The sequence below is a fragment of the Diabrotica undecimpunctata genome, chromosome 5, assembly GCF_040954645.1.
Source record: "Diabrotica undecimpunctata isolate CICGRU chromosome 5, icDiaUnde3, whole genome shotgun sequence".
Taxonomy (NCBI): Eukaryota; Metazoa; Arthropoda; class Insecta; order Coleoptera; family Chrysomelidae; genus Diabrotica; species Diabrotica undecimpunctata.
In genome coordinates this window covers 153622411-153637286 of record NC_092807.1, presented here as the reverse complement: position 1 = coordinate 153637286, position 14876 = coordinate 153622411, and the positions used below count along the sequence as shown (strand labels likewise).

Sequence of the window (14876 nt, the reverse complement as noted above, 5' to 3'; positions counted from 1 at the left end):
CCACTCTACATAATTTTTAGATCAAAAATTTTATTCCCCTATTATTTTTACTTCAAAAAGATATACTACATTCATCTCGCTAAATTCAACAGTTTTCGAGATAAACGCATTTTAAATCTACGATGCAAAATTCAATTTTTTGCATTTCATTGTAGTTATACCCGAAAAATAAACTCTTAACAATAATCATTGTACAAGTTTTCATAATTAGATCATTGCTGATGTCATTTTCAACAGTTAGATAAGTTTTTAATACCACCTTCGCATTAAAAGTTGTGCTTTTGTGTTGCATGAAATTTAAATTGTAAAATGCCTCGTCATAACTTGTTTTAAAATATTGAAATGACCGATATGGTGGCAGTTTATGACCAACAAAATCTATCTATATAAAAGGCAATGATGACAAGTCACACCGTTTCTCCAGTAAGCTAACGACGCCATCTAGGAAAGAAATCTGAACTACCACCATTTGATATTTCAATCATATTTTGTTCTTCAAACGATACGTTACATATTAATATAATTAATAATTAATTCTAATAATATTTTTAAGGTAGAAGAGTTATTTAAAGCTTTCTATTAGTTTAGATTTAAAATCTTAGCGCCATCTAATGTATGTAGTGTAGAATGAAATATATATTACTTAAAAACTACTTTATTTTACTATGTAAGTACAATACAAAAACTAAGAATCTTAACCTTTACCTTCTGCCATGCAGGTCTTCTTTTTTTCCTTTCTCTTACCATCTGTAATACAAACTTAAATATATGCAACAAACAAAACATTTCTTCTATTGACAATGATTTTCTTTACAAATTCATTTTTGCAATGGGTTTATGTATTCTTGAAGATCTACGTAAGGTAGGTGTAACTCTTTGTGTGACCCAATCTTTTTATAACTCTACCAAACTTCCATTTTTCATTAAAATAATCTCTTGCCGAAACGCTGGTACCTAATTCAATATCTCTGGTACATTCATCATTGTAATTCTTAGTTATAGTATCTGGTTTTATTAAGTCCAATCTTGACCTCATCTCTCTCCCAAACATTAAAAATGAAGGACTTTTTCCTGTTAACGAATGTGGGAGCTTCCTATATTGTAGCAGTAATTTGCAAAGTTCATGTTCTCTATCATTTCTTTTTAAACTCTTAAACCTTTTTTTTAATCTGTACGTAAGGTTGTCCATGACCATTTGTAGCTGGATGAAATGAAGCTGTATATTTATAAATAATTCCATTATGTTTTATAAAATTCCTAAACTCATAATTAGTAAATTGTGTTCTATTATCACTAGAGAATGTTCTCTCTCCTGATGCCAATCAACATGTAGCTTCGCCGTTTTTTAAAGAATTTTAAACTGTTTGTCCTTGTGTGGTGTAGTGTTAATGTTCAATTTTATGTATATGACATTCTCAAAGATTGTTGGATAGGCCAAATTTGACGAAATACCCCGAAGATGTTCTAGGAAGCGAAAGTACTTGAGCAAGATTTAATTAATAAATTGTACTCGATATCTGCCTTTCATTTGATCAAAGTTCATTTCTTTGAGCATTCAACCTTATATCACATTATTTTATTTGATTTTCTTTTGCTTTCAGTCAAAACTTATTACTACGGTTTCCATATATCTCTTCTATTTTTTATATTCATTTTAGGTTAGTTTGACAAAGGAAGTGTCTATGTTTATGCAAACCTTCATTGCAAATTTTGACGTAAGTAAAAATGTTTCGTTTGCACTTATTAAACAAGCAACAGAGTTTATGTTACTTAAGTAATTAAGAAGGGAAAAACTAAACACAAATAAAAAATAAATTTTATCGTATTTGAACTTGGAATAATCCCTTTAATCTGTGTAACTTTTAAAGAACTTTAATATCGTTGTTGTTCTCTTCTTTAAAAGAAGATTTTGTATATAGCACTAAGATTTGTCTTCTCTTTTGTTTAAGGTGTTTTGTGTAGTTTTAATTAAACACATTTCTAGAAACAGTCTTTCGTTGTAATTTCTTTCCCTTCTCAATATTTCTGGTTGATCATAGTTAGGCGTGTGGCCCATCGTAATAGAATGCTCACTTAATACACAGGCTTGTACTTTATTCAGATTAATGTCACTCTTGTGCGATGTTAATCTTCCGGACAAATTTCTGGACGTTTCTCCAATATATATATATATATATATATATATATATATATATATATATATATATATATATATATATATATATATATATATATATATATATATATATATTATTGCAATTATTACGGGGTAGAGAGTACACTACATTGGAGCTTTCTTTAATATTTAAGGGTGTTTTAAGTTTGGTGTGTAATTTCGATATTGTTTTTATATTTCTGGTCCAATTTTGATATTAGGTACTTCTCTAAATGTGTTTAATAGTTTATTGGTTAAACCTGGAATATATGGTAAAGAGTCATCATCATCATCACTGGCTCGACAACCCTTTTTGGGTCTTGGCCTGTTCCAGGATTCTTCTCCATTCTGATCTGTTTCGTGCTTTTTTTTCCGGTTTTTTTATTTTTAAGGTTGTTATATCATTTTCTATTTGTTCTAAGTATCTCAGTTTCGGTCTTCCTCTTGTTCTTTTTCCTACTGGCATCTGTTTGAATATTTTGTTTGGTATTTCGCCTTCTTCCATTCTTTCTACATGTCCTATCCAACGCAACCGTCCTATTTTAATGAATGTTATAATATCCGGATCCTGGTATATTTTGTATAGTTCAGAGTTGTATCTTCTTCGCCATATTCCGTTTTCTTTTGTGCCCTTATATATGTGTCGCAAGATTTTTCTTTCGAAGGTGGCTAACAACGTTTCCTCTCTTTTAGTGAGTGTCCAGGTTTCTGAGCCATATGTGAGTACAGGTCTTATTAGGGTTTTATATATTTGGCATTTTGTCTTTCTTGCGATGTTATCTGATCTTAGGTGTCTAATTAAGCCATGGTAACATTTATTTGCAATAAATATTCGCCTCTTCACTTCCTCCGTAACGTTATTATCAGATATAAGATAATACTAGCATTTGCAGATGATGTTGACATAATCGCAAAATCAAGAAGAGAAATGATCGAGGCATACAACCAAATAGAACGAGCTGCACAAAATAGTGGTCTTAAAATCAATCAGACCAAAACAAAATATATGCAGGTAAGTAAAAACGCAGAAATAAGGCAACCACAAAATATAACAATAGGAGAATACAACATAGAGGGGGTAAAAAACTTTATATACTTGGGATTCCTAGTCACGTCTGATGATATGGTAAAGAGTGGTACAATGTATTTTGGTTGTTTGTTGAAACTTCTGTTTGATCTGTCGTTATGATTTGTGAGACACCAAATGTCGATATGCAGTCTCTTCCCGGTATGACTAGTTAATCCTAGGTTTGAGGTAAAGCCTGGGAGGTCTAGTAAACTTTTTTGCATCTTTTTGGGGTCTTAAAATTGACATTCTCCGCCAAATTCGGTTTGTTCGTATGATTTTTAGATATTCAGTGGCATTTTTGTCTCTGATTACTGGATTATATGTGTAAATATTAAACGGAAGTACATCAATTGTAAAAATTTTTTTAATTAACACAGGAAATAAGGATACCAAAGCCAATAATATCAAGTACTAAGACATAAGAACGTGCGGTAGTTACTAATTTTACAATATTTTATGTGACGCTTTCATATGTTTTTTCATGCTTCCTAGTAAATAAAATCCTCTTGAACAAATTGTACAATAATATGGCGTCTCTCCTGTATGGGTTCTTATATGTGACTTCAAATTGCCGCTCTGTGAAAAACTTCTGTTACAATACGAACATTTATATGGTTTTTCTCCGGTATGAAGCATTTCATGTCTTGTAAGATGTGGTTTCTGCTTGAAACTTTTTTCACAATGCTGACATTTATATAAACGTTCTCCTAAAAAAGAAGAAAAGTGTAAAAAATTTTAAAAGTTATTGGAGGTTGATCATAGTAAACAATATCTGAAGGAAGATGTTGATATCTGTGTTAACAATGGCATACCGTATTTAAACAATAGTGTTTTAATACAAAAATAATGTTGCGTCATTATTTATACAAACTGACGGCACCTGTATTTAAAATTTTCATAACATCAATCTTAGAGTTAAAATTTCCCTAACACAGCTAAAAATACAACCCTGTTACGGAGCTGCTCGATCTTTCATAGGCCTCAACATTTTTTTTTTTATTAACTCCATTGAGTACAACAATCTGCCTATTGGGCATTAAACATTTGGTACGGTAAAAAATGCACACATGTAGAGAATTACTCCAGTTAGTAACCTCTTTACAATTCTAAAATTAAAATTTTATTAGTTTGAATACACTTATTATGTTCAGTTGGACAAGTTGGACGGCAATTGCCGTTTTAGTCTACGCACTTCAAAGACGTTCCGCACATTTAGTTGTCGAGCAAACGCATTAGGATGTATGAGCACTCGTTCACAGTATTTAGCACTAAAACCTTGTATGGCTTCTTTTACGGATTCTAGGGGGATGTCGTGTTGAATCACCTCGTTGGATACATAGTATGGCGCATTGACTATGGCACGCAGCACCTTGTTTTGGAATCTCTGTAAGATGTTTGTATTGGAGACGCTAGCAGTGCCCCATAGCTGAATCCTATAAGTCCATATGGGCTTGAGAGTAAAATAAAAGAGGACTTATAGAGTAAAATTTTGTTATCCAAAGATAGTTTTGAATTGCGTCCAATGATTCAATACATATTTCTCAATTTAAGTCCAAGCTGTTCTCGTTTGTTAAAAATATGTTTTTTTTTCTAAGTTAGACGGCGATCCAAGTGCATGCCAAGATATTTATCGTCCTCGGATTGAGGAATTAGACAATTATCAATAAATACAGGGGGGGCATGTTTCTCTACGTAGCGTAAATGTAACATGTCTTGACTTAGTTCCATTAGATTTGATGCGCCATACTTTCATCCATTGCTGAATTATATTTAGGTTTGATTGAAGATTTCTTGATGCTGTTAATGGATCTATGTGGGATGCCAGGATAGCAGTGTCATCTGCATACGTTGCAACAGTAGTTGTACTAGATGTTGGAATGTCCGCTGTGTATAAAGGATATAGAATTGGGCCGAGAACACTGCCTTGTGGGATGTCTGAGTGAATAGGATATATCTTAGTGTGCTCGGTACCGTGCTTCACCAGGAAGTGTCTATTTTCTATGTAGGATTTTAAGAGCTGGAAGTGAGGATAGGGTAGGAGCTTCTTTAATTTTATTTGTAGTCCTATGTGCCATACTTTGTCAAAAGCCTGAGATATGTCAAGGAAAGCAGCAGAACAGTATCTGTTGGCGTTAAAATCCTTGTTTATTTGGTTGACTAGCCTATGCACTTGTTCTATGGTTCAGTGTTTGTCTCGGAAACCAAATTGATGTTCTGGAATTATTTTATGTTCGTCTATTATCGTTTTTACCCTTTTTAAGTATATTTTTTCAAAGACTTTGCTAATCATAGGCAAAAGACTTACAAGCCGGCATGAAGATGCATTTTCCGGTTTTTTTCCGTGTTTAACCTTTAACTACGGGCTACGGTGTACTCAGTACACCAGTCGCACTAAATTGGCCGCTATTTCTGATAAGCACTGGTTGCCCACGTGTCCCTCTACCTAACCTATCTCTGATGTGTCAGCTATAAACCTCAACAGTTGTAAAATTGATTGCTGCAGAGATAGACTGACGGTTGGAAAAATTCAGGAGAAGTTTACCAGTGGTGTATGTAGTACACCAAGCACCTAGTTATGTAAGTAAATTTTGTGAGATTTATATTACGTTTATCTACTAAAAAATAGCATTATTAATGTATAGCGACTTATATGTAACAAAAGCTAGACATTTTGCAACGTTTTGAATAAAAGAATTTGTAATTTGTTATTAAAATTTTAATAAAACTTTCATTTTATTATAATAAAACTAGTTTTATGATAATACATTTGATCAAATATTTTATTTTAGCATTTTCTCATAACTTAATATACCGTTATCTATTTGGATATTTGTGAGTACCTATTATTGGACTATTTAACGACCTTCTAGTTGTTTTTGTGGTCTTGTTTTTTGTGGGATTGTTTTTTCAACTCCTGAATATTGCCGGAATTAACAGCCAGATCCTGTACAATGCTGCCAACATCGACAATCCTCAAAAATATAGAAGAGTTTTTCTAAAAGAATTATCATTGGCATTGATACGACCTCATCTTTCTGAGAGGGCGGAAATACAGAGTTTACCTCTGGATTTAAAAATATTCTTGAAGAAATACAAAAACGTACAAGACGACCACGATGAAGAACCACCAGCAAAAAAACGGGGGAGGTGCCATTGTTGTGGAAGGAGCAACAATAGAGTTACAACAATATCTTGCAACAAATGTAATAGAATGGTTTGTAAAGAGCACTCTGTTACAATTTGTGCAAATTGTAATTTAGAAGACGCAAACGAGGAAGAAAACGAAAGTGAATAGCACACATATTCTCAAATATGTTCATTTGTGAATGATTATTTACTCATAGTTTTTAGATTTATATACTAGTTTTATAATATTTTTAATGTTAAGCTAATATACAAGAATCTCAAGAAGGTTATTTTTAGAGAAAAAGAAGTGGTTGAGTTTTTGTTCTTATATTTGTTGCTAATCTTTATATTTTCGTTATGTATTATTTTTTATGTGAAGACATTCTCTTAAATATATGCCTACATTTATTATATACAATATATGTACTAAAAATACCTAGTTGTGGCTTTTATTTGCGTTTTTAGTCGGTGGTGTACAGAATACACCGCGCACGTAGTTATGACTAATGGAGGGTCGCCCGTAGTTAAAGGTTAAGGATCATTAAGATTTGTGTCACTTTCCATGAACTAGGTAAGTAGTTTAGGTGCAGGATTGCATTAAATATAAAGGTTATTAGTTTTATGCACTTATCCGAGACTTCTTTTAGAATCTTGCCAGAGATTAAGTCAAATCCAGGGGCTTTTTTGATGTTGACTTCATTTATTGTTTGTTTTACTTGGTTGACTGTAAATTTCGTGTGGGCAGATCCATTTGAAACGGTGCTGTTAGGAATCTGGTTAGTTCTGTTTCTTCCTCTGTAGATACTGTAGAAGGGTATGGCGTGAATACTTTTTGAAGGTGCTTGCCAAAAAGATCAGCTTTTTCGTTGTCGTTCTGTAATATTAATCTGTATAATATGCCATGTGACAGCAGCTCAAAACAAACAAGAAGCGTTGAAAACTCATATGGCTGGATATAATATCGGTAACCTACATGGCAGGCAACACACAGCGCAACACGGTTTACCTAAATGTAGGAGATTTGTTAAAAACTGAAATATATAAATCTGGGGAATTCTGTTCAAAATCTGGCAACTTTTAAAACACAATTTGGGGAAATAAATATTTTGGGCCTGGCAACGCTGAATAGGCAGGTGCAGAAATTGCAAGAAGGGACAAACTGACATATTTTGTAACAACTGTAATATTAGACTATGTTTAGTGCATAACAGGAATTGTTTTATGGATGTTCATATTAATAAATAAATATTTTTGATTAAATTCATATTACTTGTCCTTCATAATTTTACAATGTATGATATGCTATACAAGCCTATTTTTCGGTCTATTTGGCGATGTATACTCTGATATACAATCCAAATTTTTGACATGTAGATGTCATATATTTTTTTTTGTTGTTATAGAATATTTGTATGATGCCCAAACAGCAAACATACCAATTTTCAGATTTTTAGATTCAACATTTTGCCAAGTTAAGAGTTAAAAACCCTTTGCAATAAAAATAAAATGTTTCTCTTTAAAAATAAAAATTCATGAGCGGAAGGGTAAAAAAATTACCTGTATGGATCACCAAGTGATTGCTATATGGTGTTGCTTGCCGAAATTTTTTCCCACACTGCTTGCATTCATATGGTTTCTCCCCTGAGTGTATCTTCAAATGCGTATCCAAGTAGCTCTTTTTCAGGAAGTTTTTACCACAAATTGTACACAAAAAATCCTTTTTTCCGTCATGAATTGCCATATGGCTTTGTAGGACATACTTGGAAGAAAACATCTTATCACAAATTGTACATTTATAATTTAAATTTTCTGTAACAGTCTTGTGTTCTTTTAGATGGGACCGATATTCCAAACGACTTGTAAAGGCTTTTCCACAACGCCTACATGAAAAATATACAGGATTGTCTGGTTTTTCAAAGGAGTGTACTTTTGCATGGTGTTTCATTCTTTCAAGTCTTGAAAATCCTAAAATAAACATACTAAGTAGTAGTTGTAGTAGTAATCTTTATTTCAAAAATTATACATAGATATATTACAAAGACATACACATATATGCAGAGCGAAATACACGTCAAAACAAAAAAGATAGATCTCTTCGCTTGTTCTATAAATGATTCGTAACTGTTTGTGGAAAATTCAGGTACCAATAGTGATGCATAGTTTAAGAAATAGTCATTACTAGTATTAGGTACTGTACTATCTGCTCCTGGAATCTGAATTTCCCTCTATATTGTTGAATTACCTACCCTTTATGTTATTAATTATTGACCATATTGTTTTAATTTTGTTATCAGATTGATCTGTTTTTTGTTAAAATTTTTTTGCTTTATTTTGTGTCAAAATTCTTTCATAATTCTTTTTTGCATTATTATACTATTGTCGGAAGCTATTGTCATTATACCTAATGACATAAAGGATAAAAACTTGTCTCATTGCAGCCTCTACTCCTTCATCCCTAATATAATATTTTTCCTTGCATTTTGGTTTGCATACATTTTTTTAATGGAAAAACTCAAATTAAATGATGTACAAATATACTATGAAATCTATTCCATACCTCATTTGCATCATCACTTTCATAAATGTTATTCCAATCTGCTAGTGCCAACTGATTTTGAAAATGTTGTTTATTAAAAGCACTAAAGATTCTTTTAATGCAATACTGGTAAATAACATTCATCTTTCGCAGATGATAAGCTATTAAAGTACCTAGCCCTACATATTAGTTAGTTAAAAAGTTAAATTCCAAATCAACATGAAGTTCAATATACACTGTTATGAAATAACTAACAGAGCTTATCGTGCTTTAGGATTTGTCAGTAGAAATAGCAAAAATTTCAGAATAAGCACAATTATAAAACTCTATAATGCCCTGGTGAGACCACATATGGAATATGCTCCAGTCATCTGATCTCCTACTGCATTTTCAAACTCAGAAATGATTGAAAAAATGCAAAAATGATTTTTAAGATTTCTATATGTAAGGAAAAATAAGAAATATCCATATTATGTGGTCTCATACAGGGTAATGTTAGACTCATTTCAGTTGCAGTCAGTTGCCACTAGAAGAAACAGGCCATTATGTTCATATACTTGATTGTTAACAGTATTAAGTACAAAAACTGTGGATTAATTGAGTTTATTTACTTTAGAGTCCCCAAGAGTAGGTTAAGGATAACTAACCTAGATCTATTCTTTACAAATTACTATAGAAACATATCACCAATAAACAATAGGTTAAATATTTGTAAATAATGAAGTATTTAATAGACTGACTCATGTGGATATATTTAATGTAAAAAGCTGTAAACTTAACACATTGCTTGCTCATCAGCACTAGGTTTAAGGGGTTTAATGTATTTTTTTCTTATTGTATTATTAATGTTCATTTCTTTCATTCATTTATTGCATTTTTTTATTTTTTTTTGTCTTAAACACTTTACATGTAATTACTATTAGTCTATAGTGTCTGTAAGGTGTCTAAATAAATAAAAATAAAATAAAAAATACATATAGTCAAAATACTTATCAGGAGAATTCATACATGAAAACAAAAAAAAAGAAAATATATAAAGTACATAAAATACTATTGATTACTCAAAAAAAATGTCTCAGTTAACAATATGAAATAAAGTACTAACATACAATGCCACATTGTAAGAGATTTGAATGTATGGAAGCTGTATACAGCTGTGGGGTACTGCTTCAAAATTCAACCTAGCAATCATGGAACCATTCCAAAACAAGTTGTTATAATAATTCATGTGCCATGGTTCATAAGCACAAAGACTAAGTATGAGATCTACAATTGACAACTGTGAGTGACCTGATAATGTGCTAGAATTAAATTTATTGAACTGTCCAAGAAAACATACATCAAACAAAAATACCCAAAAATTAATATATTTTTATAACTTAAAGAAATACAATGTCAGTTAAGTATTTTCTTTTAATTTTTTATACATAGATGTATGTTGTCATAATGAAATTCTATAAAATACTGCTGAAACAAAAGCAGTATACTTAAAAAGTATGACTAAAGATGTCAAATGAGAATGGAAACTTATGGATGGATATTTTTACTCACCTTTACCACAAATTTCACATTTGTATGGTGTCAGTCCTTTATGAGCAGATCTATCATGCCTGGTAAGATTCTGGTAGAATTTAAATTTCTTCCCACACACTTTGCATTGGAATGGTAGCTCACCCAAGTGTTCAGCCATTATATGCGCTTTTCTTTTATATTGAAAATTAAAGTGCTTTCCACATATTCCACAAAATAATCTCTTTGATTTACAACTTTTGTTTTGTTGCATGTGTCTTGAGAGTTCTTCTGAAGATATGAATGATTTATTGCAGTATTGACATGTAGTGAAATTCTCCTGCTCCAAGTTAAGAGGAGAATTTTTCTTTTTTATAATGGTTTCACAAATGGGTTGATCTGTGTCTTCTTTTAGGTCAGTATCACTTGAATCATGATTAATTGATACACTATCTATATGTTTGTCAACTAGTTTGAACGATAAAGCATGTTGAAGCATATTGTAGACTGTTTTAATGCTTTGAATATATAAATTAATTTCATATAATTTATTCTTGCAATTAGGGCAGATATTTTTTGGTAAATGGTCATTTTGGTCAAACTGAAACATAATAAAATCATATAAGTATGTTCTTTATTCTAATCTAAGACAAATAATTATTAAATATACATAGAAAAAGCATAAGCATTAGAGTCAGGACCATTTTCTATCATGTCAAGTAAAAATAAAAAAAATTATTATTACTTAATAATATTTAAATATAAAAATTACTATCAAATTTAAGTCCGTTTTACAGCTTACAATTATACCTGCAAGATGCAAGAAAGTTGCCTAAAGGCATGCGCAGTATGTCGTCAGCTGCAACTTCTTGCAATTGCGCGATAATCGGTTTGGTGCCATTTTTCATTGCAAGTTTTCATGCAAGTGAAGGGGAATTTGTAGAAAGTTTGATTTTTCCACAATGTCAATGGTCTTATTCACCATCTCCGTCCTCGGCGTTCTAAATTAGTAACTAAATGACTAACTGCAGAAATAATAATACTTAAGGTTGCTGCTACTGAATTTTTCCATTTATATTTGATTATTTTTAATAATCTTGGCATTTTGAAATTTACTTAATAGTATTAAATAAAAAGCAATAAGTAGTTAAAAGAAAACAAAAGTTTATAAGTTGGGTTTAAGGTTAACAATTTCAACGTAATTGCGTTGCAAGCCGAGTTGCAAGTTGTAAAATCGGACATAAAGACTTTGCATGAAAGTTAGTCATGCTAAAAATTGCAGCAGGTTTTCATGCGAGCTGTAAAACGGTCTTTACTCATTTCCTAGCTTTGATTATATTGGACATGGCTTTGTCGAGCCCCTCTATACAGTATTCTAATTACAGTATATTAAGTACCAAGTTTACTTCATTACTACTACTAAAATAGTAAGAAACTCAGCTAACACAAGCCTCAGTTGATTATTAAACAGTGATGGAAGCAACAATGACATATTCAGTCAAAAAACATACATAGAAAAATAGGTAAATAAATAACAAGTTCAAAGTATAAATGACTGGGTAATGAGCACCAAAAAGAATAAAAGAAAATACTAAATAATAATAATAAATACTTTTATAACTCTGACACAACTGGGAGAATATCTTAAACAAAGAAAACATCCTGCATCTTTAGTATAATTCTACAGGATCTAAATATACTAGACAATTACTGATTAATTATTATTGTGATACCTGACAATTTGTTAAATTTATAAAGATAAGCTGCATCGGTTCTTCAAAAAATTCTAAGTTATCATCTTTTGTTGCACATAGCCGGCAAATAAATGGAAAGTCTGAAGTAGTAATATCTGTAGTCTCGATATTGGATAAATGGTTGCTTATATTTAAATTAGCTTGAATTGTAGAAATCATTATTTAATACTGAATACTGGTTGCAATCTTATATATTAATAATATAAATAAATCGTTATTTCGTTATTAAGTTATTATAAACAATTATTATTTTTGTTTTGGTTTTGTCTTCTTCTATTTGTGTTGTGGGCGTTGTGGCTACTGTGACTGTGGCTAGCAAGTTCAGATGGGATATTAGCTGAAAAGAGTAAACTCTTTTTCATCGTCGGGACGTCGGATGAAACTACTTAATATTATATTCCAAGGTATATTCTAAGGTTTAGATTTTAGACAATGAAAGTAGAGTCTTTTTAACTTCTAAAGTTTAGATATGTTTTTAATTTACAGTTTACATCCCAGAGAAGCACAAAATCTAGGCAACCTTAGTCACAGATAAATTAAACTTAGATTGGTAATAGGGATAGTCAAAGTTAACACACGTTTTTATTTGTGCACCCTCCCGTTTGGTGGCACTGCTAGTCTCGTTCCTGCGCATGGAGGTAAGAGATTATCTTACCTCCATGCATCGAGCAAAAAGACAAAAAGACTGTCTTTTTGCTTTTTGCTCGATGTCTCCATGTTCCTGCGCCTTATTCTATGTCACTTTGTCTTGCCTGGTCATTCGTCATCGTCATTAAACAAAGTGTTCCTTTGAGCAAAATATGACGTCATATTTTTATTTGTTTTTGTTTTTTCATAAATAGTGCAAAAAGTTACAATTTTCGACGATTTTTAATTATGGAATAGAACACAATACATGGTGTATAGTCGGTTCGCTATTCCCAGTCCGAACTGAACTGTCTAGCGAATTTAGTAATAATTTTTTTGCGAAGTTAGTTACATTTTGATAGACTAGAAGTGGATGGAAATTACTATACAACCAAACACACGTCCTCATAGCCAATATTAATAGTAAATAAAATGGAACTTTACGAATTACAGACAATCAATGTTTATTTATTTGCACCATATAAAATAGTTATGTTAAATTATAACAACTGAAATATATGTTTTAAATATATACCACCCAAAATTTTATGCGTTTAGTATACACTTCCACTATTTATAATTTAGAATTCTTCTTTTTTCAATGAAAGAAGTCTGTAATAAAAGTTTATTTAAGCTGTTAATACTGCGAGCTAGGAACTTTTGTATTGTAGGGTAGGTTTCCAGCTGTGAATCTGTCAAAATAATATGCCCGAGTTGAGCTAATGGACCTTAACAATGTAAACATGAACATGAAGAACTGAACAAAAAAGATGTGTTCCAGTTCCAAATGGCATAGATATAGATACTATAGGGATACTACTAGCAAGTCCACTAAATTATAGGGATATGTTAGATAAATGGGTGAATGCTGTTAAGAGCCCTAAATTAGAGAAGACAGAAACTATTTATAACAATTTTCATGTATGGGCTAGTCACTTTAAACAGGAGGATATAATCGAAATCGAAAGTTGGACATAGGGGCATTAAAAGAACAGCTGTTATGAGTTTGTTTTTAGCACGACCAGGAAGAAGACCAAGACCAGGCTTGTATTCACATAAAACTTGACATTAGAATAACAAAACAATAATTATTTAAATACTGACAAGTTCTTGTCACAATATTAAAAACACTAAATTATGCTGCACTTTGCTTGTAACATTTTTATAAATAAAGTTTTTATTCTATATTTTATTTAATTGTTTAACCTTTTTGGCATTTTAATGTAATGCGAAATAAAAATATAACATCAACATAACAAGAAAACCTAAATAGTATATGAAAAATATATACATATCGTATAGAATAAGGTTTTTTTTATTTTAGGTCTATATCGATTTTCCCTTCCTTTAAAATGAGCTATGAGCTTACCACTCAGTAATATAATATTCTTTATCTATGGAGCTTACAATTTACAATCCTAGGCACAGCTACTATGTAATTTTGCGTGCATTTTGAATTTACTACCATGTATATATATAGTTACGCTCCCTGACACTGCGCGATCCGCCAATCGTTGTTTTATTCTTTATTACAGGACTGGCACTGCTAGTTGGAAGTGTGCTGTGATCTTATTTACTATAGTCGCAGTGTTGCCTAACTTTCAATATTTTCTTAAATAAAACCTTAAGTTATTATACAACCAAGCAAGTAGACGTGTTCATTGAAAATATTAATTGTACTTTTTATTAAAAACAGTTATCAACATGTAGCTTAAACTGTATCAATTAAAATAAATATTTAAATCTTTATTTTTAAATTTTATAGTCATTTATCGATTAGTATTGTCAAACATTGTCAAATATAAAGCTTTTAGAGCCAGTTACTGAATATACACTCCCATCCCATTATTTCTGATTATTCTTCTTTTTTCAGCGAAACTCTCCGCAACGCGCAACAGTAGATTTATTTGAACTACTAATATGGATAGGTATAGCGTATAATAGGAAATTTGTGTTAAAAAGAAATTAAACTACTTTATTAATCGTTTATAGACGCATACGCGTGTATATTCATTGTTAATATATTGGTGTATTATCTTTAGTGTTGTATGTTTCCAAGTTTCCAATAATGAATAAGTCAAAATATCCTATATATGGAAT

At 31.2% G+C, this 14876-nt stretch overlaps 1 protein-coding gene across 1 annotated transcript; it reads right to left on the bottom strand.

Moving 5' to 3' along the window:
* Positions 1-3579: 3579 nt before the first annotated feature.
* On the bottom strand, positions 3580-12448 carry LOC140440847 (uncharacterized). Its single transcript, XM_072531209.1, has 4 exons — positions 12129-12448; positions 10438-10996; positions 7908-8315; positions 3580-3931 (listed from the first exon to the last, which is right to left on the bottom strand). The coding sequence occupies exons 1-4, from the start codon at positions 12306-12308 to the stop codon at positions 3669-3671; spliced, it is 1410 nt and encodes a 469-aa protein (XP_072387310.1). The 5' UTR covers positions 12309-12448; the 3' UTR covers positions 3580-3668.
* Positions 12449-14876: the final 2428 nt, after the last annotated feature.

Coding starts and splice junctions, on each gene's coding strand:
- LOC140440847 (XM_072531209.1), bottom strand. CDS start 12,308: ATGATTTCTACAATTCAAGCTAATTTAAATATAAGCAACCATTTATCC. Junction 8,316..10,437: donor ATGTGAAATTTGTGGTAAAG/GTGAGTAAAAAT, acceptor TGTTTATTTTAG/GATTTTCAAGACTTGAAAGA. Junction 3,932..7,907: donor TCACTTGGTGATCCATACAG/GTAATTTTTTTA, acceptor CTTCTTTTTTAG/GAGAACGTTTATATAAATGT.